Genomic DNA, 25,684 nt, shown 5'->3' with positions numbered 1-25,684 from the left:
TCCCACAGGCAGCTCCAAGGACATAGCCTTGAGATAGTGATGTAGTGTTGAAAACACCAGCATGGGACACGTGACGGCACCTAGTTAAAGCTTCTATAAACCAAGATCTGGCGGGCGGGTGTCTGGATCCATTTTTCTTGTTGTTCCCAAGACAAGCCTCGTATGTAAGTTCCCTTTGCTTAATAACGCTGCCACCTACCAACCTGGAGTTCTCTGTCTTTCTTCTGCCTCTCCCTGCCCTCTGAGTACAGGGGTCAGTTTCAGATTATACCCCAGAAGCTCCTGAGAGGGTTTTGAATCAGCAATTAGAATATCCAGGAATTATTCATTTACTTTGTCATATGTTAAATATATGTCTCTAATGGCATTACTAATATACTGTCACCAATGATGATTAATGAGAACTCTTAAGTTATTTTGAATAAGCTGTCTCTACCTTCCCCTTTCCATTTTGTGGTTGACCTATATCTGCCCTTTCAAATTATATAGTCATTATGTTCTGTACTCTCCCTTTTAATGTACATTTATTTATTCTACAAATGACTGTATATTTAATGCTAATCACTATAGTAATATCACTTTAGTTATTTTGATTGTATGAATCTTCTTCTCTAGTAGATTCCTTAGGAAGGGCTTATTGGAAGAATATTCAGAGTTATTTTATATTGATAACAGTTTGCCTGTGCCTTTTACATTGAAGGTTAGTTGTCCTGGATATAAAATCTTGGCTCACATTGTCTTTCCTTGAGTGTCTTATAAATGCAACCTTGTTATTCTTTCATGCACTGTTTTTTGGATTTTCATTTGTACAATTTGAGCATATTTAAGACAGGCATTTAAAGTTTACTATTAGGTCTAATGCTGGGCTTCTTCAGGCATGGTTTCTGTTAATTTATTTTGATTGTTTGAACGGAGCATACTTCTTCATTTCTTTGTATGTCTTGTGCTTTTGTTGTTGTTGCTGAAAATGGACATTTGAATGTTGGTAACTCTGGAAATCACCTTCTCGCCTTTCTCTAAGTTTGTCGTTTTTTGATTGTTGAAGGCTGTAGTTGTGCATTTATCTAGTGAGTTTTCCCAACTTTTTTTTCCCCCCTAGAAATTGAATTCCTTGCTCTGTGTGGTGCTGAAGTCTCTGTTTTTTTTTTTTTTTTTATTTTTTTAAAGATTTTATTTATTTATTTGAGAGAGAGACAGTGAGAGAGAGCATGAGCGAGGAGAAGGTCAGAGGGAGAAGCAGACTCCCCATGGAGCTGGGAGCCCGATGCGGGACTCGATCCCAGGACTCCGGGATCATGACCTGAGCCGAAGGCAGTCGTCCAACCAACTGAGCCACCCAGGCGTCCCTGAAGTCTCTGTTTTTAGCTTGTGTTTTGATGGAGACTTCCTTGATCACCAGTAGCTAAACAAACATACCTCCTCCAGGGTTTTTGCAGATGGACTCTGCTTCGCCAGACTAGAGATCAGGCTGAGATGAAAGCTTAAAATCTTTTCAGGTCTTCCCTGAGCATTCATTTTGCCCAGGGCTTGCTTCCTCCCCACCCCCCAACTTTATTTATTTAATCTCTACACCTAACATGGGGCTCAAACTCAGGATCCTGAGCTCAAAAGCCCATGCTCTTCCTGCTGAGCCAGCCAGGTGTCCCTGCCTTGGGTTTTTAGCCTATACACACAGGTATTTTTAATTGCCCTAATTTCCCAAAGAAATTCTTCTCTTTTCCTCCCAGGTTTTAGGCAGCTTATTTTATGTCTCATTTATAATCTTTTGGCCCAGGTTGCTGTGGGTGGTTGGATCTTTTCACAGTGTTTTTGAGCAATACCTTCTGCTTTTCTATCATGAACAGATTCAGAGTTAGGTGAAATCAAGGTATGCCTTGTGTCAGTCCTTCAGGTAGCCCCAGACAAGTTGGAATAGATATAAACAATAATTTGCAAAAAAGGTCTGTTGTGTTCCTTTTGGAACCAGGGGTCAGGGTCCTGCACTGGAAACACCAGTTGACATCTGCAGACCATATCTAGGAGTGGGTGGGCAAGGGCAAGTGAAAATGCCGCAAAGCTGTCCTCTTATCAAAATAATAGTTTATTTTTTTTTAAGATTTATTGATTTATTTTAGAGAGAGAGTGAGCGCATGTGTGTGCATGAGCGGGGTAGAGGGAGACAGAAAGGGAGAGAGAATCTATAGCAGGCTCCCTGGTGAGTGCAGAGCCCAAAGTGGGACTGGATCCTTCAACCTTGAGATCATGACCTGAGCTGAAACCAAGAGTCCCAACACCCAACCAGTGGAGCCAACCAGGTGCCCCGCTTTCCTGCTATTTTCAAATTGACTTCTTGGTTCAGCATTTTCTTGGCTGTAAACCTTTGACTATTTCCCAGAATTTTGACAAAGGTGGTTCTGACATTTTCTTCGTGCTTTTTCAGTTGTTTCTGTGGGGAGATGTTAGCTTGCAGCTGTGGGGTTTTGTTTTTCTTTTTGCCTCTCATTTGATTTTTTTTTTAATCTCTCATTTGATTTTACTTTTTGTTTCCCTAATGATAAATGATGTTGAGGATGGTTTTATGTGTTCATTTGCCATAGTTGCCTCTTGTTTAAGTGTCTTTTCAGTCTTTCGTTCATGTTTTTTATTGGCTTGTGTTTTCTTATTGAATTTTGAAAGATCTCTCTATATACTGAATGCCAGTCCTTTCTCACATGTGTTTTGCAAGTAATTTTTCCTTGTGTGTGATTTGTTTTCATTTTTTAACAGTATCTTTTTAAGAGTAGTAGTTTTTAAATTTGATAAAGTCTAATTTATAAATTTGTTCTTTTTAAACTTATGTTTTGTATCTTATCTAAGAACTCTCAAAGTAACAAAAATCTACTGTTGTATTTTCTTCTGAAGTTTTATACTTTTAGATTTTATAGCTTGATTTATGATCCATTTAATTTTTGTCTGTTTTTGATATGCTTGAGGTATGGGTCAAAGTTCATGTTTATATATGTGTGTATATATATATACATACGTATAGATAAGCAAAGATTTTTTTGTTATGGATTAAGAGGATGGACTTTGATTAGTGTGGCACCTGGGTTTGACTCTTGATAGGGTAGATCAGGAAGAATCTGCCACAAGGTACAGAATTCTTTTCACCTACCAAGTCTTTGGTAGGTGAAGGTAGGTAAGGCAACTCCTAATGAGAGTTAATCCAAGTTTTTAGTCTTTGAGTGTAGACTCCAGGTTTCAGCTGTGAATCCTTTATTTTGAATCCTATCCTTAATAGCACAGGTGCAGTGTAAGCACAACATAGCTTTCTGGGTAAAGTTAACGAGATTTGCTTTGGTATTGTGGAGGAGGGAGGTGGTTCTGAGCCAAGACACAGAGAGCGAATCTTTGTGAGGTCTCCCAGGGCAATAGGCAAAATAGCCACAACTCAGTACTCTGAATTAAAAGAGAAAGCAATAAGCTACAGAGTGTATGGATGAGCAATTAGTCTTAGTCACAAAAGGATCAACAACCACCACCAACACAGGACTAGATCTCTACCAATTAAGAGAAAGTCTTATCCTTTTCAATCATCCTATTTCCTATCATAACATAACAAAGAAAAAAAAAAAGCCAGAATTCTCTCTCTCTCAAAGAAATAAATAAAATCTTTTAAAAATACTAATTTAAAAGTTAAATTTCATATCCAGGGCTGCCTGGATGGCTCAGTGGGTTAAGCCTCTGCCTTCGGCCCAGGTCATGATCTCGGGGTCCTGGGATCGAGTTCCGCATCAGGCTCTCTGCTAGGCGGGGAGCCTCCTTCCTCCTCCCTCCCTCTCTCTCTCTCTCTGCTTGCCTCTCTGCCTACTTGTGATCTCTCTCTGTCAAATAAATAAAATCTTTAAAAAAAAATTTCATATCCAATTTAACTACTATTTTCTTCCCTTTGCAAGGTTTTGACAGGTGAGACTTAGAATAAGAAGGAGCATGATTTTCTTTTACTTTTCTGTTTTCTAGCTTTTTTTCTTTTGGTATGTTATAGGAAATAGGATGATTGAAAAGGATAGGGCTTTCTTTTAATTGATAGTGATCTAGTCCTATATTGGTGGTTGCTCCTTTTCTGGCTAAGACTAATTGCTCATCCATACACGGTAGCAGGCACTCCAGTGCCGGCTCTCTGATGTAGCTCATTTGTAATTTATTTTGAGGATGAGACCTTTCCTTCTCCATATTGTCTTCATCTGAGATATTATTTCAATGCTTGATATCTTTCAGGGCTTCCTTATTTTCTTCCACCGAAAGCTGGTTGCTGAGGGTGTTGCCTGTGTGAATGGCCAGCCCTTTTTGGTGGGTTATCAGCATTAGTGCCCAAACCTGGCTTCCTTCCATGATTTGTCCTTGATTCATAGGTACAATTTCATTCTTGACACACCAAATGGTGGGAATGTAGACTGCTCTCTTACTGCCTTCTTTCTGTATTAGCTACGCCTTCCAATTCCACCTCCCTGCTCACTGTTACAGCTATCTTGACATATCATTTGCTTTAATGATTCAGTGCCTAAATATCCCTCCTTATCATTTTATCCATCTACTACCAATCTATTTATTTATTTATTTTAAAAGATTTTATTTATTTGACAGAGAGATCACAAGTAGGCAGAGAGGCAGGCAGAGAGAGAGGGGGAAGCAGGCTCCCTGCTGAGCAAAGAACCTGATGTGGGGCTTGATCCCTGGACCCTGAGATCATGACCTGAGCTAAAGGCACTTTATTTAGCTCAGCCCACTGAGCTAACCCACTGAGCCATCCAGGTGCCCTCATTTAGTACCAATTTAAAAAATACTGTTTCCTTGTTTCTTCTGTTATTTTTCTTTAACTTTTCTTTTTCCCCTTGGGCTTATATAAATTATATTCTGGATAGCCACTACCAACCAATATTGGCACTTTCCCATGTTTTTGAACCCATCAGTCACACCATATGATCTTAGAGGGTTTTTTGTTTTTTGTTTTTTTTTCCCTTAAATCTTAAGGAGGCTGGCATTTTCCCATTTTTTCCCCCTGTGGCTTTTACTAGTTACCCGAGTCTTGTCCTTCACACGGCAGGAAACCTAGATTTTAGTTATTTCTTTTTAAGTTTCTCATTTTTGTCTTTGTACTGTCCATATCACTTAGATGTGCAACTTGTCTGTGTTTGTTATAGCTTCCTTCATTGAAATATGAAAAATATGTCTCATTTGCCTTATTTTTTTCAAAATAGTTTAGTCACCAATTAGGTGAGTGAGTGCTTCAAAATGTATGAATTTTTTTAAAAGATTTTATTTATTTATTTGAGAGAGAAAGAGACAGATAGTGACAGGGATAGCTAGAGAGAGCACAAGCTGGGAGGAGAGGGAGAAGCAGGCTCCCTGGTGTGAGGCTCTATCCCAGGACCCTGGGATTGTGACCTGATCATGATGCTGACTTGAGCCATCCAAGTGCCCCCAGAATGTCTGAATCTTGATGATATGTTGAACATTGCTTAGAGTGAAGAGGAGCAGGCATTGTGATGGATTTGGATGAACTGGATTAAAATAAAGGCAAAAGGGAGACCCTTTCAATGTTTCATATTGTCTGCATTTTCTCCAGAGTACTTCATGCTTTTTCATTGAAATGTATTTAGCTCTTATTATAGACCTATAAAGAAAGCTCTACATTTTATTTTAGCATTAATTGAATGATAGAGGCATTTCTAACTTTGTATAAGAGTTAGTAAAGGAAGTTCTGCCATTTATGATTTTTTAAAAATGAAAATATGCTTTTTTAAACTAGATATAGGAAGAGTGAACAGAAGGAGAAAAGTAAATAAACATAACTAGACATGTACTCTTTATGGAAAAAGACTTATTTTTTACTTTTCTTTTTTGAGGGGGTAAGAGAGGGAGAGGGTGGGAGAGGGTCAGAGGAGAAGGGAGAGAGAATCTCAAACAGATTCTCTGCTGAGTGCGGAGCCTGACTTGGGGCTTGATCCCATGACTCTGAGATCAAGACCTGAGTCAAAACTAAGAGTTGGGGGTGCCTGGGTGGCTCAGTGGGTTAAAGCCTCTGCCTTTGGCTCAGGTCATGATCCCAGGGTCCTGGGATCGAGCCCGGAGTGGGGCTCTCTGCTCAGCAGGGAGTCGGCTTCCCTTCCTCTCTCTCTGCCTGCCTCTCTGCCTACTTGTGATCTCTGTCTGTCAAATAAATAAATAAAATCTAAAAAAAGAAACTAAGATTTGTATGTTCAACCGACTGAGTCACCAGGTGCCCCTTTGGCATTTTATAATCAATGTCCCACAGCCTTCATAGCATACCCAAAAAGCTTTTACTAAGAAGTATGTTTCTAGCTTTAGCTGTTGAGCAGAAAGTATAAAATGCTGGCCCTTTTTTTTTTTTTTTAAAAGATTTTATTTATTTATTTGACAGAGAGAGAGAGATCACAAGTAGGCAGAGAGGCAGGCAGAGAGAGGGGTAAGCAGGCTCACTGCCGAGCAGAGAGCCTGATGCGGGGTTCAATATCAGGACCCTGAGACCATGACCTGAGCCGAAGGCAGAGGCTTAACCCACTGAGCCACCAAGGCGCCCCATGCTGGCACTTTTTAACTGCAATGAATGTTGTAGAGATGTTTGATATAAAGTCCTTACACTTTTAGAAAAGACATTACAGACTTCTATTTTACCTTTTTTTTTTTCTTTAAAGGATGTGATAGCTGGACTTAGTCCCCTGCTTTTTAGGAAGCTCAGTAATCCTGACATATTTTCATCCACCGGAAAAGCTAAACTCCAACGACAACTTAGTCAGGATGACTGTAAGTTGCGAAGAGGAAGCCTGGCCAGTTCGCTGTCAGGTGAGTATCTAATTTTGTTTTTTAAGAAATGTACAACTGTGTTGTCCACACATTCAAGTATATATCACTTATATTTAAGGGTATATCAACTGACTTGGCATCTTGACACCTTCTTCTCTGGTGGTAGTCTTGTATAGAACACTTATGGGTAAGGCCATCTTCCTCTCTTTACTATTTCCTCATGACATATCTGAATGGTAGCCTCAACCTGCTAGATATTTCGTAGTTGACGACTATCACTGGTTTTTCTTTTCGAATTTGACTTTTGCTGTCTTCTTATTCTGTGGACCTCAGATCCTTTGCTTTTTTTGATTTTCTTTTTCCTATTTTCAAAATCTATTCCAAAGCCTACAGTGCCTCCCCACCTTCCCCATAGAAAAGTCTTTAAAAAATTCAAGGGGAAGAAATGATACAAGGAAGTCATCGTCCAAATAGGAAACAATTAAAATGTGACATAATTTTAAGCAATCAGTACACTATTAAAGAATCCACTGGTCTCAGCCAAAAGGATAGTAGAGAAGAAAATAAAATCCTCCTGTATTCCTTTCCAGTTTTAAATTTCTTCTTATTTTTGTCCCCTTTCAGGAGTATTCCCTTGGCTTTATCTTTTCACTCTTTGATTGAAATTGTTATTTTGCCAGGCACTTAATCACATAGAGCCATTTTTTGCTTTCATAGTATTCTGTTCTTCTTTTAAGGAGGTATTATAAGGTAATAACCTTATAAATACTATCTGAGTAAATAGAATTTTGATTTTTGTATTAAAATTTTTTTAAAGTTTTATTTTGTTTCTGAATCAACTCTTTTGAGCACCTAATAACCAGAATCCATTGCTTTGCTCTGAGATGCCATATTCCTTCTATCCTTTGAAGTAATTGGCTATTGGCTACTGGGTGGTACAATGTGGGAATGTGGTTGTGTTTGATTCTTTATATATTTTCAGTTAATCTGAGTTCAGCCTTACATCTTAATTTTATGTCCTCTTTGGTAGCTTGCATTTCTGAGTACTGAACTTATCTGAGATTTTGTAGGGTAGCCTACTGTCTCATTTAACTGCCATTTAACTGCGGCCTCCTCTATGCTTATTTTACCTTGTGTCTTTCTTTCTTTCCTTTTTTTTTTTTTTTTAAGGTTTTATTTATTTATTTGACAGATAGAGATCACAAGTAGGCAGAGAGGCAGGCAGAGAGAGAGAGGAGGGGAAGCAGGCTCCCTGCCAAGCAGAAAGCCCGACTCAGGGCTCGATCCCAGGACCCTGGGATCATGACCTGAGCCGAAGGCAGAGGCTTTAACCCACTGAGCCACCCAGGTGCCCCACCTTGTGTCTTTCTTTGCCCAGTTCCATTGGTTACGATTCATCTGTCTGTTTTAGGTTTTCTCCAAATTTTATTCATCTCCTCAGTTACTCCCCCCTCCCTCATTATAGCCTTTGTTTATTTTACTTCTTTATTTTCACTTACTGTCCTGGGTGACAAAAGATAAAAACGTGTGCTCATTCAGCAATATTTAATAGGGAATATTTTACATATTAACCTCTTGAATCACTGTGAGAATAATTAGAAGTTTTAAGTTTTTTTTTCTGAATTATTTCTCTACTAAAGGGCTAGTTTTTCCATTTGTTCATATTGTTGCTTCTGTTTTATGTTGTTTGTTTTCCTCAAATTCTTGGCAATCCTTCGTACATTTCAAGGCCAGACTAGTATATGTCCAAATGGGTTTCTTTTGCAGGTGCATAAATCTCTTTCCCCAGCAAGCCCTAATTTTGAAGGGAGATAGAAATATGATACTAGCCTTTGTTTATGTGTATAGGGTAAGTCAAGGAGCTAGCATATATAGATGAGGATAGGCAGATGATTTGGAGAACTTAGCAACATTTGTAGAAGGAAAGTGGACAGGCTGTCTCTACTCTGGTCTTAATGGAAGTTTTCAGTAGGGAACTATTATTTGTAGAGGGTTTTGTGGGAAGACTTTCTGGTAAAGCATACATTTACACACAGACTTGGAAGATAACTAGATTTTTAAAAAACATTGCATTTTTCTGATTTAAAAAAGTAAATATGCCAGTAATAAAAAATTTGAGTTCAAAGACCACATTATGTTAAAGTGAAAAGTTCTTCTTAGGGGCGCCTGGGTGGCTTAGTTGGTTAAGCTGCTGCCTTCAGCTCGGGTCATGATCCCAGGGTCCTGGGATCGAGCCCTGTGTCTAGCTCCTTGCTTGGCAGGGAGCCTGCTTCTCTCTCTGCCTCTGCCTGCCGCTCTGCCTGCTTGTGTGAGCACGCTCTCTCTCTCTGACAAATAATTAAATAAAATCTTAAAAAAAAAGTTCTTAATGTTTACTTCTGTCTCCCTTCCTCCAACCTTTATATATACTTTATATATATATATACTCTCTATATACCCTTTATATATGTATACTTTTTATATATACTCCATTATTTTTAAATATACATTTAAGAATTTATGTAAATATACACAAACATTTTCTTTAAAATAAAAATTGAGGGGCGTCTGGGTGGCTCAGTGGGTTAAAGCCTCTGCCTTCGGCTCAGGGCTGATCCCAGGGTCCTGGGATCAAGCCCTGCATCGAGCTCTCTGCTCAGCAGGAAGCCTGCTTCTCCCCGCTCTCTCTCTCTCTCTGCCTGCCTCTCTGCCTACTTGTGATCTCTGTCTGTCAAATAAATAAATAAAATCTTTAAAAATAAATAAATAAAAATTGATATCATATGCCATACACTTCCTTTCAGCTTTCTTTACTCAACAGGAAATGTTAAACACTTTTCTCTTGACTACATTTTGAGATGCCTCATTATTTTTAATGGGTTCAGTATGTGATTTTGTAGAGATACTGTAATTTCTTTAAATTGTAATAAACGTTTATGTTATTTTTAGTTTTATTCTGGTGAGCATTGCTAGGTGAGCATTCTGATTTGTTTTTTCATTATACTACATTACTACAGGTAGAATGCTGGGTCCAAACATATTCAAATTAAAATTTTAGTCAGTTTTGCTAAATTGCCCTCCAAATAATTTGCATCACATTTTGTTTGCAATAAAAGGGAATGTTGTACCAAAAACAAAACTAAAAACTCCTTTTGCTCACACCTTTATTACAGTGGGTATTTCCATGTTGAATAGGATTTTGCCAGGAAGAGGAAAAGGTTTTCTTTCTTTCTTTTTTTTTTTTTTTAAAGATTTTATTTATTTGACAGACAGAGATCACAAATAGGCAGAGAGGCAGGCAGAGAGAGAGGAGGAAGCAGGCTCCCTGCTGAGCAGAGAGCTGGATGCGATGCGGGGCTCGATCCCAGGACCCTGGGATCATGACCTGAGCCGAAAGCTTAGGCTTTAACCCACTGAGCCACCCAGGAGCCCCGAGGAAAAGGTTTTCAAGTGAATTGGGTGATCAAGATAAATCCAGGTGAAAATGCAGGGCATAATATTGAAGTTGAGTGAGCAAAGGGGTATGGAAGAGTTGAAGGAGATGAGGCCAGGAAGATAATCTGGATTTATGGAGGAGGATCTCTTTAGTTTTTTTTTTTTTTTAACGTTTGGCTAATTTTGAACAGTAGGGAGTCACAAGAAGTGTTTTTAGGGCAGGGAATGATATCACGTTTGTTTTGGTAAAATCACTAGCAGCAGTGTTAAGGAACATTATGAAGGAAGAGATTGAAATAGGACTTGCACCTCAATTAGAAAGTCATTGCAATTCTAGGTACTCTGTCTTTTGTAAGTGACTCTCTTGTAGTCTTTGGGATTAAGGCAGTCAGTCAACCTGGACTGAACACATGAAGTCTGGCCAGAGCATTATAGATTCCTTGTTCATCTTCTGAAAACCTGAGGGCCAAACTTATCTAGGAGAAACTGCCAACTCCACTCATGTTGCATTGAGTTGGTGAGAAACTTAAGTTGCATGGAAGGGACTGGAGAAAGCCTGCTAGGTTGGGTGCTGGCATGGTGATGGATATTAGAGAATTTAAAATAGTTAATTCAATTTCAGTACTCTATTTACAATTCTCCTTTCCACCAAGATAGCTGGAATTTTTTAAAGGGCTACAGATTCTAAAATGAATATGGCAGAACTTCATTTTATTTTGGATCACTGTACCTTTTTTTTTTTTTTTAAGATTATTTATTTATTTATTTGACAGAGATCACAAGTAGGCAGAGGGGCAGGCAGAGAGAGAGGAGGAAGCAGGCTCCCTGCTGTGCAGAGAGCCTGATGTAGGGCTCGATCCCAGGACCCTGGGATCATGACCTGAGCCGAAGGCAGAGGCTTTAACCCACTGAGCCACCCAGGCGCCCCTATTTTGGATCACTGTACTTTTATCCACTTGATATCATTGTATATTTTCATTCATTCATTAATAAATAATTACAAGTATATTTTCCAAACTTTGTGTTTGAAGGTAAGCAGCTGCTCCCCTTGTCCAGCAGTGTACATAGCAGTGTGGGACAGGTGACTTGGCAGTCTTCAGGAGAAGCATCAAACCTGGTTCGAATGAGGAACCAGTCCCTTGGACAATCTGCTCCTTCTCTTACTGCTGGCTTGGTAAGTGTTGGTAAAGACTGTCCCTTGCTCTGTGAACAAATTCTTGATTGCCATGGCCACATTTATTATTTTTCTTTTTAGGATTTTGATAGTTTAATTTTTCAAAGTAAAGTATAGAAAAAGAATGGATTTAATTGAATATATTCTGATTGCTTTCATGCGGTTACTGTACTGATTAGGTATGGAGAGTCAAGAAAAAGACTTAGTGTGGTTGATTGAACGAATACATTTTCTGGGAAAGAGCTTTCTTCTTTCTTTTCTTTTCTTCTTTTTTTAAGATTTTATTTATTTATTTGAGAGAGACTGAGATAGCGAGAGAGCACAAGAGGGGAAGGAGAAGAAGAAGTAGGTTCCTTGCACAGTGAGCCTGATGCAGGGCTTGATCCCAGGACCCTGGGATCATGACCTGAGCCGAAGGCAGATGCTTAACTGACTGAGCCACCCGGGCGCTCTATGGGAAAGAGCTTTGCAATAGATAGGATTCTCAACCTTGTGAAGTTATGTTGCTTCTGTGTATAGTTCTGTGATACACATATTTAGTATATGAGGATAAGATAGTGGGCAGTTCGGTATATACTGGATGCAAGAACAAGCCTTTTAGGATTTGTATGATAGATAGAATCTAACAAAGGTTAAGCTGTGTAGTCTTGGCAGGTTGTTTTCTGCCTGTAATTGCATCTTCTACACTTTTATCCTCAATACCTCTGCCTTTCTATTGAAGGTGTCCTTTGACTTCCTGCTTATCTCACATTCTTCCTAAAGGACAAGGCACACAAGTAATTTTCAGGGTACAGTAACAGAAGCTTGTTCCCATTAAAATATAATCTCATCTATTCTTTAGGATTATAAATCTTTTGGGTTGGCATGTATAGATAAGAAAGCTTTGTTCATTTGTCCATTCTGGGAAGTGGGGATAGGGAAAAGAGTCTTCTTTATAGCAGGTGGGAGGTTAATTTTTGGGTCAGAAGATTTCCTTATGATCTGAAGTTTGTGACTCTTAGGCCACAGGAAGAATCAGGAATTTTCCCACTCTTTAACCTTTTATGTTGAAAATTTCAAATACAGTGAATATCCACATAAATTTACTTAAATGGGTCAATTTGGTTGTAACTCACATTTTGCCACATTTGCTTTATCTGTGTGTATATATGTATTTTTTTTCCTCTTATGATACTTCACCCTTAATTATTTTTTGTAAGACCAAGGACAATCTCTTAACCATAGTATATTATCAGATCCAAGAAATTTAAGATCAATTTAATAATAATATCTTACTTTTCACTCTAAAGTCTTATATTTTTATGGGATTTTTTATATTCAAATCTCCTTGTTCTCAGCATGTCCATTAAAACCCCACATCTTCTTCCTTTTAACCTCTGGAATATAAAAATAAATATATATAGATCTATGTACCCTATCATAGAGATTGATTAATTTAGATTTTAAAGTAATCTCTTGGGGCTCCTGGGTGACTCAATCAGTTAAGCATCTGCCTTTGGTTCAGGTCATGATCCCAGAGTTCTGGGGTTGAGTCCTGTGTCGGGGAGTCTGCTTCTCCCTCTGCCCCTCCCCCTGTTCGTGCTCTCTTTTTCTCTCTCAAATAAATAAAACCTTAAAAAAAAAGTAATCTCTACACCCATACTGGGGCTCAAATTCACAACCCCTGAGATCAAGAGTTACATTCTACTAAATGAGCCAGCCAGGCTCCCTGCATCATAGAGATGTTGATCCAATGGGACTGGGCTGGTCCTAGGGATCTGTATTTTCTTTAAAACATTATAACTAGTTCTAACATGCACCCTTTTGAGAATTAATTGCCACTAAAATAAAGCTGAATGTTTTATTTTTAAGATGTTGTTTCAGAGGGAATTCCTGGACTGAGGTTGCTGGAGTCCTAGCATAGGCCAACCAAAGTGAATATTCTTGAATTCCTTTTTCTTTTTAAAAGTTTATTGAGATATAATTTATGTAAGACACAATTTACCCAGTTACTGTACTATTAAATGATTTTTAGTATATTCACAGATATATGGAGCTGTCACTATAGTCAGTTTTAAAGATTTTATTTGTTTATTTACTTGATAGAGGGAGAAAGATAATGAGAGAGGGAACACAAGCAGGGGGAGTGGGAGGGGGAGAAGCAGGCTTCCCGTCGAGCAAGGAGCCTGATGTTGGGCTCAATCCCAGGACTCTGGGATCATGACCTGAGCTGAAGACAGACATTTAATGACTGAACCATCCAGGTGCCCCAGTACAGTCAGTTTTAGAACATTTTTATCACTTCAGAAAGGATCCCTATACCCTTTTGCTGTCACTCTTTGTCCTCCCATCCCTCCAGCCCTATGTAACCATTAATCTCCTTTCTGCCTCTGTGCATTTGCGTATTCTGTACATTTCATATAAATTGACTCATAGAATATGTGGCCTTTTGTGACTGGCTTCTTTCAGTTAGCATGATGTTTTTAAGGTCTGTCTACACTGTAGCATGAAAGTACTTCCTTTTTATCATTGAATAAAATAATATTCCATTGTATGGGTATACCACATTTTTCTGTCAGCTGATGGATATTTGGGTTGTTGCTACCTTTTGACAGTGATGAATAATGCATCTATGAACATTTGTTTAAAGATTCTTCTGTGGACATGTTTTCATTTTTCTTGGGTATATACTTAGGAGTAGGATTGTTGGGTTGTATGGTAACTCTGTGTTTAACATTTTGAGGAGTCACCAGACTGTTTTCCAAAGTGGCTGTGCCATTTTACATTCCTACCAGCAGTGTCTGAGGGTTTTGATTTCTTTACATCCTCACTAATATTTACTATTGTCTGTCTTTGATTTTAGCAATCATACTGGGTCTGAAGTGGTATCTTGTGGTTTTGACTCACATTTTCCTAATGACTAATGACATTGAGTATCTTTTAATGTGATTATTGGCTGTTTGCAAACTTTCTTGAAGAAATGTCTTCCTGTTTTTTGCCCATTTAGAAAGTTGATTTATTTATCTATTTATTTATCTATTTTGTATATGGATTTACAAAAGAATTATTTCTTTAGACTTGTATTTAGTTTTCTACTCCCAAGTATCTGCCTTTTGTTTTCTCCTGTGCCTTTCTTTCCTGAGCTATTCACTTATCTATGGTAACTTTAGGCTAGTTCCTCCCTTTCCATTCTCCTTTCCAGGGATTTTTTATGTGGCACATTTGCTGGTTAGTATTGAATATATTTTCCTGCTTTGAGTTATCCCCACACTGGAATATAACTGGGTGCTGCCATCCCAGCTTCTGGCTGTGACATTCCTGAAGAATCTCTCCTACCATGTATTCTCTCTCTCTTTTTTTTTTGTTTTTGTTTTTGTTTTTTTTTGTATCCTCATTCTTAATAGACTTATTGCTACATAGACCCAGCCTCCAAGGAATTTCTGGGTCAACAGGAGTCATATGTAACAACTAATTTTAACATTTAATGAACTGTCGATTATGACTTAAAACATAACTAAAAGGGGACAAGAATAATTATTCTTGGGTGTAATTATTAGGGAGATAAGTTTGCTGGAGGTTAGACTTGACCAGAATCTGGAGAATGGATAATCAAAAGCTTAATGTAGCAAATATTTTCTTTTCTTTCTTTCTTTCTTTCTTTCTTTTTTTTTTTAAAAGATCTTATTTATTTTATTTTATTTTTTCATTTGAGAGCCTGTGTGCATGAGGGGTGGGCATGAGCAGTGGGGGGTGGGAAGCGAAGGAGAGGGAGAGAGAATCCAAAGCAGACTCCATGCTGAGGTGGAGCCTGACATGGGGCTCCATCTCACTGCTGAGAGATCATCACTTGAGCTGAAAGCAAGAGTCAGTTGCTTAACCGATTGAACCACCCAGGCACCCCTATTTATTTTTTAAAGGGGGTTACAGAGGGAAAGGGAGAGAGTATCTTAAGAAGCCCCATGGTGCTGAACATGGAGCCTCATACAGGACTCCATCTAATGACCCTGAGATCAGGCCCTGTATCCAAACCAAGAGTCAGCACTTAACCAACTACACTATACAGGCCCCCTGCAAATATTTTCATTTTGAGGCCATCCACATGGTAGGTGTTTATGAAGAGATTTTTAGACTTATCCCTCATTTCTTAGTATCTGGTGAGAGGATTTCTCTGAAGACCTATTTCCCCCATATATATAGAAACCATGATTCTAATTAGTGGCTTCCGGTGCATGTTCTTATAAAAAGGATTATACAGTCATTATATTGTATGCTCCCAGGTGGGAAAAAACTTAGATGACATCTTGTCCGAGATAACTTTGTCTTTAAAAAAAAATTCATATGCAATTCATATGCAATTGAAAATCTAGTGTTAAAAGTGGCACGGGAGAAACACCTTTGGATTAGAACTTGGAAGACCAGGATGTATCTGATACTTAGCTGTCTAAATTTGAGTAAAGACTAGACTTATTTGAGCCTTTTTTTTCACATCTTTCAAATAAACTTAATTTCTGCTTTGCTTTCTCATGAATATGTTAAGTAATATCTAAAACTTTGAGCTTTGTCTCGTTCTTTCTTTTTTTTTTGTCTCTTTTTATTTCTGACATGAATCCACTGAACTATATCATCATGTCTAAGACTCCATCTGTTTTAGCTTTTTACACTTGTTAACTTTGTTTTTAAAAAATCTTTTTTATCTATTTGAGAGAGAGAGAGAGAGTGTGAGTCAATGCACAGACAGAGGGAGGGGGAGAGGGAGAGGCAGTTTCCCTACTGAGCAGAGAGCCCGACTTGGGGCTCCATCCCAGGATCCCAGGATCATGACTTGAGCCCAAGGCAGACGCTTAACCAACTGAGCTGCCCAGGTGCCCCAAGACTCCATCTGCTTATTCTGCCTTTATGTTCCCCTAAACCAGTTCTTCCTTGGCTGTTCCCTGCCTTGTTAATTAGCACTATTATCCACCCAGTAGCTGAAAGCCAGAGACCTGGAACTCTTTTTTTTTCTTTTTTAAAGATGTTTAAAATTTATTTGACAGACAGAGATCACAAGTAGGCAGAGAGGCAAGCAGAGAGGGAGAAAGGAGGAAGCAGGCTCCCTGCTGAGCAGAGAGCCTGATGCAGGGCTCCATCCGAGGACCCTGAGATCATGACCCAAGCTGAAGGCAGAGGCTTTAGCCCACTGAGTCACCCAGGTGCCCCAACACCTGGAACTCTTTGACTCCTCCTCTATCCTTCCTCCCCTCCCCACCCAGTCACCCAGAAAGTGTTAGCGCGCAACATCTCCAGGTGTCTACATGTTTTTCACCACAGTTGTAGCCCATTCTAAGCCATAATTACAGTCTTTTTGCTGAGATCATTGTAGCGCCCTTATTATGTGAACACCGTATTCAGTTTTCTTCCTTTCCAGGCCTTTTTTCACTCTAAAGTCTTTTTTTTTTTTTTTTTTTTTAAGATTTTATTTATTTATTTGACAGAGATCACAGTAGGCAGAGAGGCAGGCAGAGAGAGAGAGAGGAGGAAGCAGGCTCCCCGCTGAGCAGAGAGCCCGATTCGGGGCTCGATCCCAGGACCCTGGCTGGGATCATGACCTGAGCCGAAGGCAGAGGCTTTAACCCACTGAGCCACCCAGGCGCCCCACACTCTAAAGTCTTATTCAAAGACAAATTGATCACGTCTATTCTTTCTTTAGTTTTTTTTTTTTTAATTGAAGTATAGTTGACACACAATGTTATGTTAGTTTCAGGTGTATAACATAGTGATTCCACAAGTCTGTATGTTGTGCTGTGTTCACCTTAAGAGCAGCTCCCATCTATTACCACACAGTGCTTCTACAATACCTTTAACTGAGTAACCTTCTTTTAGCTTTGTCTTCCAGTTTTTTCATTTGGCTAATATTTATGCAGCACCAATGTTTAACCATCCTATAATGGTTATTATAATGTATAATAATAATTATTGAGTGGATGAGTTTTCATTGAGATTAACAAATAGGTAATGAGAAACTAGACACAGAGATTGCAGTTGGAAGGATTAGGCTTGGATGCTTTTTCTTGGAAATCAGAATGTTGGATTCAAGTAATGTATGTCTCAGTATAAAGGGTGACCTAAGGGCGCCTGGGTGGCTCAGTGGGTTAAGCCGCTGCCTTCGGCTCAGGTCATGATCTCAGGGTCCTGGGATCGAGGCCCGCATCGGGCTCTCTGCTCAGCAGGGAGCCTGCTTCCCTCTCTCTCTCTCTCTCTCTGCCTGCCTCTCTGTCTACTTGTGATCTCTGTCTGTCAAATAAATAAATAAAATCTTTAAAAAAAAAAAAAAAAGGGTGACCTAAGCAGTGAATAGTACTGAATATTGGCATTTTAGGAGGAGGACTGTGAATCCCAAGAATCTTTTAACTGGTAGGATTTGACTGATTCTCCACATGTACAGTACTCATACAGTATTTGTCTTTCTCTGATTGACTTATTTTGCTTATTTTTGCTTTTGAGATTTTTTTTTAAACTTTTTTTAAAGATTTTATTTATTTATTTGACAGAGATCACAAGTAGGCAGAGAGGCAAGCAGAGAGAGAGAGAGGAGGAAGCAGGCTCCCCGCTGAGCAGAGAGCCCGATGGGGGGCTCGATCCCAGGCCCCTGGGATCATGACCTGAGCCGAAGGCAGAGGCTTTAACGCACTGAGCCACCCAGGCGCCCCTTAATAATCATTTTCATCAACTTCTTTAATAAACACATAGAAGGAATGCTTATCACATATGCTGATGGCACATTTTCCATGTTGAATACATTCAGTCAGAACCTAAAGCAGAGGCTTTAACCCACTGAACCACCCAGGCGCCCCAGGAATGCATTATTTAGGCAAGGTTGCCCTCTTAAGGGGAGGAGGGGTCTATTAGTAAATTTCCTAGTATTGACTGGGAAAATCCTTTAGATGGGTTAAAGGTTATATTGTTGGCGATCGAAACTACAGTTAGGTTAGGTATTGTCTTTCTGACTTTAGGCTTAACCTAAGGGATGCCATTTTGAGTCTGTGGCTTTCTTTTTAACAATAGTAATGATCATTTGCAAAGAATGACTCTGTCCATCTGTCTACATGTAGCATTATATGTGGCACATAGTAAGCAATGTATAATTTCTTATTAAGTGAGTAAAGAACTTTTTGGAATATCTTTGCTAATGTTACAGCTGGTTGGATTAATACTTGTTTGAAGTATAACGTCTGCAGAAGAAGGTTGATTTTTTTTTTAATGTGTCAGTACCAGCCTAAAATGATGTCACACAGATCTCTATTCTTGTCCTTAATAATCTTTTTTTTTTTTTTTAAGATTATTTATTTATTTATTTGACAGAGATCACAAGTAGCCAGAGAGATAGGCAGAGAGAGAGAAAGGGAAGCAGGCTCTCTGCCGAGCAGAAAGCCCGATGCGGGGCTCGATCCCAGGACCCTGGGATCATGACCTGAGCTGAAGGCAGAGGCTTTAACCCACTGAGCCACCCAGGCGCCCCTTAATAATCATTTTCATCAACTTCTTTAATGAAGAATGCTTCTTTAATGAAGAAATCACATATGCTGATGGCACATTTTCTATGTTGAATACATTCAGTCAGAACCTCCAAAACAGAAATGATGGCTCAAGAAGAACCAGCAAATGAGATTTAAGAGAAAAAAGTAAGATTTAAAGAACGAGAGCTCAACACCAGATTGAACTTTGGAGTTAAGTTCGAAGACATTATATACCCTAAGAGAAAAACCTCTAACCATTAAGCAGTCACTCTCCATTCCACCTTCATCCCATCCTTGGCACCTACCAATCTGCATTCTGTCTCTATGGATTACCTAATCTGGATAGTTCATATAAAGGGAATCATGTAATTTGTGGTCTGTTTCATTTAGCATAACGTTTTTGAGGTATATCTACCTTGTAGTTGAGTTCTCGGTTTAAATTCTTTTGGATATATAACTAGGAGTGGAATTGCTGAATCATGGTAATTCTGTGTTTAACTTTTTGAGGCACCACTAACCTGTTTTCCACAATGGCTGCATTGAAAATCATTTTGTATTCCCACCAGCAATGTATGAGAGTTCCCGTTTCTCTACATCTTCACTAAAATTTGTTATTTTTAAAAAAAAATTAAAGTCATTCTAGTGGGTGTTTAATGACTTTGATTATTTAAAGTTTTCATTATTATTATATTTTAAAAAATTATTTTAAGATTTATTTATTTGAGGGGGGGGAGGGGAAGGACAGCAGGAGAGGGAGAGAATCTCAAACAGACTTGGTGCTGAGCGTGGAGCCCAATGCAGAGGCTCAGTCATGACTCAAGCTGGAACCAAGAGTCTGATGCCCTTGGGGCACCTGGGTGGTTCAGTTGGTTACATGTGTGCCTTTGGATTGGGTCATGATCTCAGAGTCCTGGGATCGAGTCCCACATTAGTGCCCTGCTCAGCTCTCTCTGCTTCTCCTTCTCCCTCTGTGCTTTCCCTCTCTCTCAAATAAATAAATAAAATCTTAAAAAAAAGTCAAATGCCCAAATGACTGAACCACCTAGGCACAACTATTATTGTATTTTTAATTTAATAATAGCTCAGAACTTTCTTGAGGTAGGCATATATGGGCTACACTTTTAAAGGAATTAAAAATCCATGGTACTACTTAGAACCTTCTCATAACATTCTTTTTATCTTAAGCATTTGAAATATGCTTAAGCTTTATTCATTTTTAGATCTTTGTGATTAAAAAAAATTTAATGTAAATTTAATTAACATATAGTGTATTATTAGTTTCAAGGGTAGAATTTAGTGATTGATCAGTTGCATATAACACTCAGTGCTCATTACATCAAGTGCCCTCCTTAGTGTCCATCCCACTTACACTCCCCCAACCTCCCCTCCAGCATCCCTCAGTTTGTTTCCTGTAGTTAAGAGTCTCTTATGGTTTGTCTCCCTCTCTGTTTTCATCTTATTTTATTTTTCCTTCCCTTCCCCATGCTCATCTGTTTTGTTTCTTAAATTCCACATGTGAGTAAAATCATATGGTATTTGTCTTTCTCTGATTGACTTATTTTGCTTAGCATAACACCCTCTAATTCCATCCACATTGTTGCATACGGCAAGATTTCATTCTTTTTGATGGCTGAGTAATATTCCATTGTATCTATATACTACATCTCTTTTATCCATTCATTTTTTTTTTAAGATTTTATTTATTTATTTGACAGATAGAGATAGGCTGAGAGGCAGGCAGAGAGAGAGAGAGAGGAGGAAGCAGGCTCCCCGCTGAGCAGAGAGCCCGATGCGGGGCTCGATCTCAGGACCCTGGCTGGGATCATGACCTGAGCCGAAGGCAGAGGCTTTAACCCACTGAGCCACCCAGGCGCCCCTCCATTCATCTTTTGATGGACATGATTATTCTTTAATTATCATATAATAACTTCAAGGAGCAATACCCACAAATTTTTGTTTTACCCACTTTTATGTGACAGAGAGATTCTAAACTCAGCAACTTCCCCTTTTAGTCATGCCATTCTGTAGCTGTAGCTTTGCATTTTCTGCTGTGAGACTTGAAGATCTCTGTATCTGTATTGTAATCAGTTGTATTGAGGTATCATTTACCTCAGGATAAAGTTCACCCATTTTAAGTGTACAATTTGATGAACTTTCCCAGATGTATATAATTGTGTCACTATCACCAAAACATGATATGGTGTAGAAAATCAGGGTATTGAAATATCTGTCACCCCAAAATATTCCCTTCTCTTGTTTGCAGTCTGTTCCCTTCCCCAGCCCCAGCCCTTGGCTACCACTGATCTGTTCTCTATCGTTGTGATTTTTGCCTTTTGCAAAATCTCCTGTAAATGGGATCATATAGTATGTAATCTTTTGTGTCTGGAGTTCTTTTACTTAGTATAATGGTTTTGAGATTCGCTCACATTGTTTTCAGTATCAGCAGTTCTTTTCTTTTTTTTTTTAATTGCTGAAAGCATTCCTTTGCCATGGGTATAATCAGACTTTGTCCATTCATTAGCTGATGATCATTTGGATTCTTTCTAGTTTTTGCTTGTTACTGAGAAAGCTCCTATGAAAGTTTGTGTGCAGGTATTTGTGTGGGCTTATGCTTTCATTTCTTCTTGATAAATACCTGGAAATGAGATTGCTGGGATATATGGTAAGCGTATGTTAATCTATATAAGAAACTGCCAAACTGTTTTCTAAAGTGGCATTTTTGCATTTCCACTAACATTTGCTTCACATCATTGTCAGTATTACGTATTATTAATTTAATCGTAGCCATCCTAATGGGTGTGTAGGGGTATTTAATTGTGATTTTAATTTGTATCTCTGATGGCTATTAAGGTCGAATTATTTGTGTGTGTGTGTGTTGACTTGCCATTCATATATCTTCTGTGATGAGGTATCTGTTCAAATCTTTTGTCAGTTAAAAAATTTTAAGCTGTTTGTCTTATTACTGAGTCTTAAGAGTTCTTTGTTTATTCTGATACTAGTTGTATATCAGATAATATGCTTTTAAATATTTTCTCCCTGTTTGTGGCTCACGTTTTCATTTTCTTATCGGTGTTGTATACAAAAATTTATATATAGAAAAAAGCAAAAGTCCATTGTATTTCTCCATACCAGCAATGAAAGAAATTGAAATTTTAAAAATCACTACTATTTACAATAGCTTAAAATATGTAACAAGTAAATATCAACTTAAGAACTCCTTTGTAAGACCAGTACATTTTAACTATAAAACATTACTGAGGGGCGCCTGGGTGGCTCAGTGGGTTAAGCCTCTGCCTTTGGCTCAGGTCATGATCTCAGGGTCCTGGGATTGGGCCCCCCATCAGGCTCTCCGCTCGGTGGGGAGCCTACTTCCCCCTCCCCCCTGGCTGCCTCTCTGCCTACTTGTGATCTCTCTCTCTGTCAAATAAATAAATAAAATCTTAAAAAAAAATTACTGAGAAAAATTAAAGAAGACTTAAATGAATAAAGTGATATAGTATGTTAATGGATTAGAACTCTTGATATCAAGATGTAAATTCTCCCTATTGATTTATAGATTCAGTGCAATTCTATTAAAATAAAAACCCAGTCTTTTTCAGAAAGTGACAAGATGATTTCAAATTTATATTGAAATGCAAAGGGCCTAGAATAACTAAAATGTTGAAAAAGAAGACGAGACTTAGAGGAATAACTTCAGAGCACCTGGCTAGCTCAGTTGGTTGGGCATCTGCCTTTGGCTTGGGTCATGATCTTGGGTTTCTGGGATCGAGCCCCACATCAGGCTCCTGGCTTGGTGGGGATCCTGCTTCTCCCTCTCCCTCTTTTCCCCTGCTCATGCTCTTTCTCTCTCTCTCTCTCTCACCGTCTCTCTCAAATAAATCTAAAAAAAAAAAAAAAATTTAGAGGAATCACTTCACCCAATTTTATGACTTTCTATAAAAGTACAGTTAGCCAGACAGTGTGATATCAATATAAGGATAGACATGTAGATCACTGGAACAGAATATAAAGTCCAGAAATAGGTAAATGTGCCAAAGTAATTAAGTAGGAAAAAATACAGCCTTTTCAACAAATGTTGCTGGAGCAGTTTACATGGGGAAAAAAAAAGAACTTTGACCTTTGCCTCATGTTATATACAAAAATTAACTTGAAATGGAGAAGATAATAAAACATGTATAAGAAAACACAAGAGAAGGTCTTTGATTTTGGGTGAGGTAAATATTCTTAGAGTACAAAAAGTAGCACAAGTCATAAGATGGAAAAAAAATCTGACTATAAAAAAATTTTTTGCCATTGAATATTAATTTTTAATGGGATAGAGACAAAATGAAGTGCATTTATAATAAGGTGAAATGGGAGAGCATCATGTAACATTGTTAAACCATTAAAGAGATAATTGGTTTTGTTGTTTGGATTTTCAAAAAATATCCCTACCTCCTTTGGAGATACAAATCCAGAAATCATGATAAGTAATACTTGCGAATAACTCCTATGGGCTTACCCATTAATTCTACTTTTTTTACTCCTACTCAAGAAAATATATTTGAATGAAATGATTATGAATGCTTCTACTTTACAAAGGACGTAATACTAGCTAAAGCTGTAGGCCTATACTCCATGTTCTTATCCTGCCACTTAGTAATCATATAAACCTAGGGAAGTCACTGAACTTTAATCATCTGTGTTCTCATCTTTAAAACCAAAATAATTATAGGGCTTTCTCATAGAGTTGTTAGGATAAAGTGAGACAATCCATGTAAAATGACATAGTGCCAGATTTGTCATAAGTATGAACTAAATGTTATTCTTTATTTGCATGCCTTTAGGTACCTTAAATAGTAATAGAAGCAGTTATTTATAATACAGGTTATACTCATGGGAAACTGCTGGATTAGATAGAATCAGGAAATAAGAATAAATTCATTTATAACTGAGGGTTAGATTGTGGTACCTTTTTTTTTTTTTTTTTAAGATTTTATTTATTTATTTGACAGAGATCACAAGTAGGCAGAGAGGCAGGCAGAGAGAGAGGAGGAAGCAGGCTCCCTGATGAGCAGAGAGCCTGATGTGGGGCTCGATCCCAGGACACCGGGATCATGACCTGAGCCAAAGGCAGAGGCTGTAACCCACTGAGCCACCCAGGCGCCCCAGATTGTGGTACCTTTCATTGAAATTGGGTATGTAGGAAAAGGAACAAACTTGGAGAGGAAATTAATGAGTCTGATTCTTAGCATATTGATGATCGGTCATATGGTATAGATACCCATTTATTTATTTTATTTATTTGAAAGATTTTATTAATTCCTTTGAGAGAGTGAGATGGAGATAGTGACAGAGATAGCACAAATGAGGAGGAGAGGGAGAAGCTGGCTCCCCACCTAGCAGGGAGCTTGATGGCAGCCAGATCCTAGGACTCTGGGATCAAAACCTGAGCTGAAGGCAGATGCTTAGCCTACTGAGCCACGAGGCACCCCTAGGTATGCTTTTATAAATAATTTATTGAGATGAAATTCACATAAGTGTAGCCATTTTAAAGTGAACAGTTAGTGAATATTTAGTACATTCACAGTACTGTGCAAACACCACCTCTATTCATTTGTAAAACATTTCTGTCACTCCTAAGTAAAATCCCTTATTCATTAAGCACTTCTCTTTCCCCTTCCACTCGGCCTCTGGCAACCATCAGTGTGCATTCTGTCTCTATAGATTTATCTGTTCTGGATATTCCCTATAAATGGAATCCTACCCTATGTAACCTTTGTGTCTGACTTCTTTGGCTTAACATGATGTTTGGATGGTCTGCCTATCTTCTAGCATATATCAGTACTTCATTTTTTTGGTGACTGAATAATTTCCCATTGTATGTATTTTTTTAAAGATTTTATTTATTTATTAGACAGAGATTACAAGTAGTCAGAGAAGCAGGTAGGGAGAGAGGAGGAAGCAGGCTCCCCACTGAGCGGAGAGCCCGATGCAGGGCTCGATCCCAGGACCCTGAGACCATGACCTGAGCTGAAGGCAGAGGCTTAACCCACTGAGCCACCCAGGCGCCCCCCATTGTATGTATTTAACACTGTTTATCCATTCATCTGTTAATGGACATTTGGAATGTTTCTGCCTTTTAGCTGTTGTGAATAATGCTGCTGTGAACATGTATGTATGTATACATGTTTGAGTACCTGTTTTCAATTCTTTGGGGTTTAAATCTAGGGGGTGGAAATTGAGGGGTCGTATGATAATTCTATCTTTAACTTGTTAAGAAATTGGGATATTGTTGCTATACCATTTTACATCATCACAGCAATGTGCAAGGATTCCAGTTTCTCTACCAGTTGCCAACACTTATTTTCCATTTTAAAAAATTGTTATCTTTTATTATACTATCTTGGTGGATAGGAAGTGGTATCTCATTTGATTTGCTTTCCCTGATGACTATGATGTTGAGCATCTTTTTTAATGTGCTTTTTTAACCATTTACATGTATTTTTAGGAGAAATGTCTGTTCAAGTACTCTGCCCGTTTAAAAATTTTGTTGTTGTGGGGCACCTGGGTGGCTCAGAGGGTTAAGCCTCTGCCTTCGGCTCAGGTCATGATCTCAGGTCCTGGGATTGAGCCCGCATCAGGCTCTCTGCTCAGCGGGGAGCCTGCTTCTCCCTCTCTCTGTCTGCCTGCCTCTCTGCCTACTTGTGATCTATCTCTGTCAAATAAATAAATAAAATATTAAAAAAAAAATTTTGTTGAGTTGTAAGAGTTCTTTATATATTCTGGATACTAGATCCTTATCAGATGTTGATTTGCAATATTTCTCCCATTCTGTATTTTCTTTTCACTTCTTAATAGT

At 38.5% G+C, this 25,684-nt stretch overlaps 1 protein-coding gene across 11 annotated transcripts in view; it reads left to right on the top strand.

Moving 5' to 3' along the window:
- The window catches only part of MAST2 (microtubule associated serine/threonine kinase 2), a 208,642-nt gene that overhangs the window by 21,517 nt on the left and 161,441 nt on the right, over positions 1 to 25,684 (top strand). For all 11 annotated transcript variants that reach the window (XM_047725738.1, XM_047725735.1, XM_047725734.1 and 8 more), the window contains exons 2-3: positions 6,675 to 6,822; positions 11,229 to 11,371. In XM_047725738.1, the coding sequence (XP_047581694.1) occupies positions 6,675 to 6,822; positions 11,229 to 11,371 (291 nt within the window). The remainder of the gene's footprint in view (positions 1 to 6,674; positions 6,823 to 11,228; positions 11,372 to 25,684) is intronic.

The sequence above is a fragment of the Lutra lutra genome, chromosome 4 (assembly GCF_902655055.1).
Source record: "Lutra lutra chromosome 4, mLutLut1.2, whole genome shotgun sequence".
NCBI classification, from domain to species: domain Eukaryota; kingdom Metazoa; phylum Chordata; class Mammalia; order Carnivora; family Mustelidae; genus Lutra; species Lutra lutra.
The sequence above is the reverse complement of the archived record's forward strand: the minus strand, read 5'-3'. Positions and strand labels throughout refer to the sequence as shown.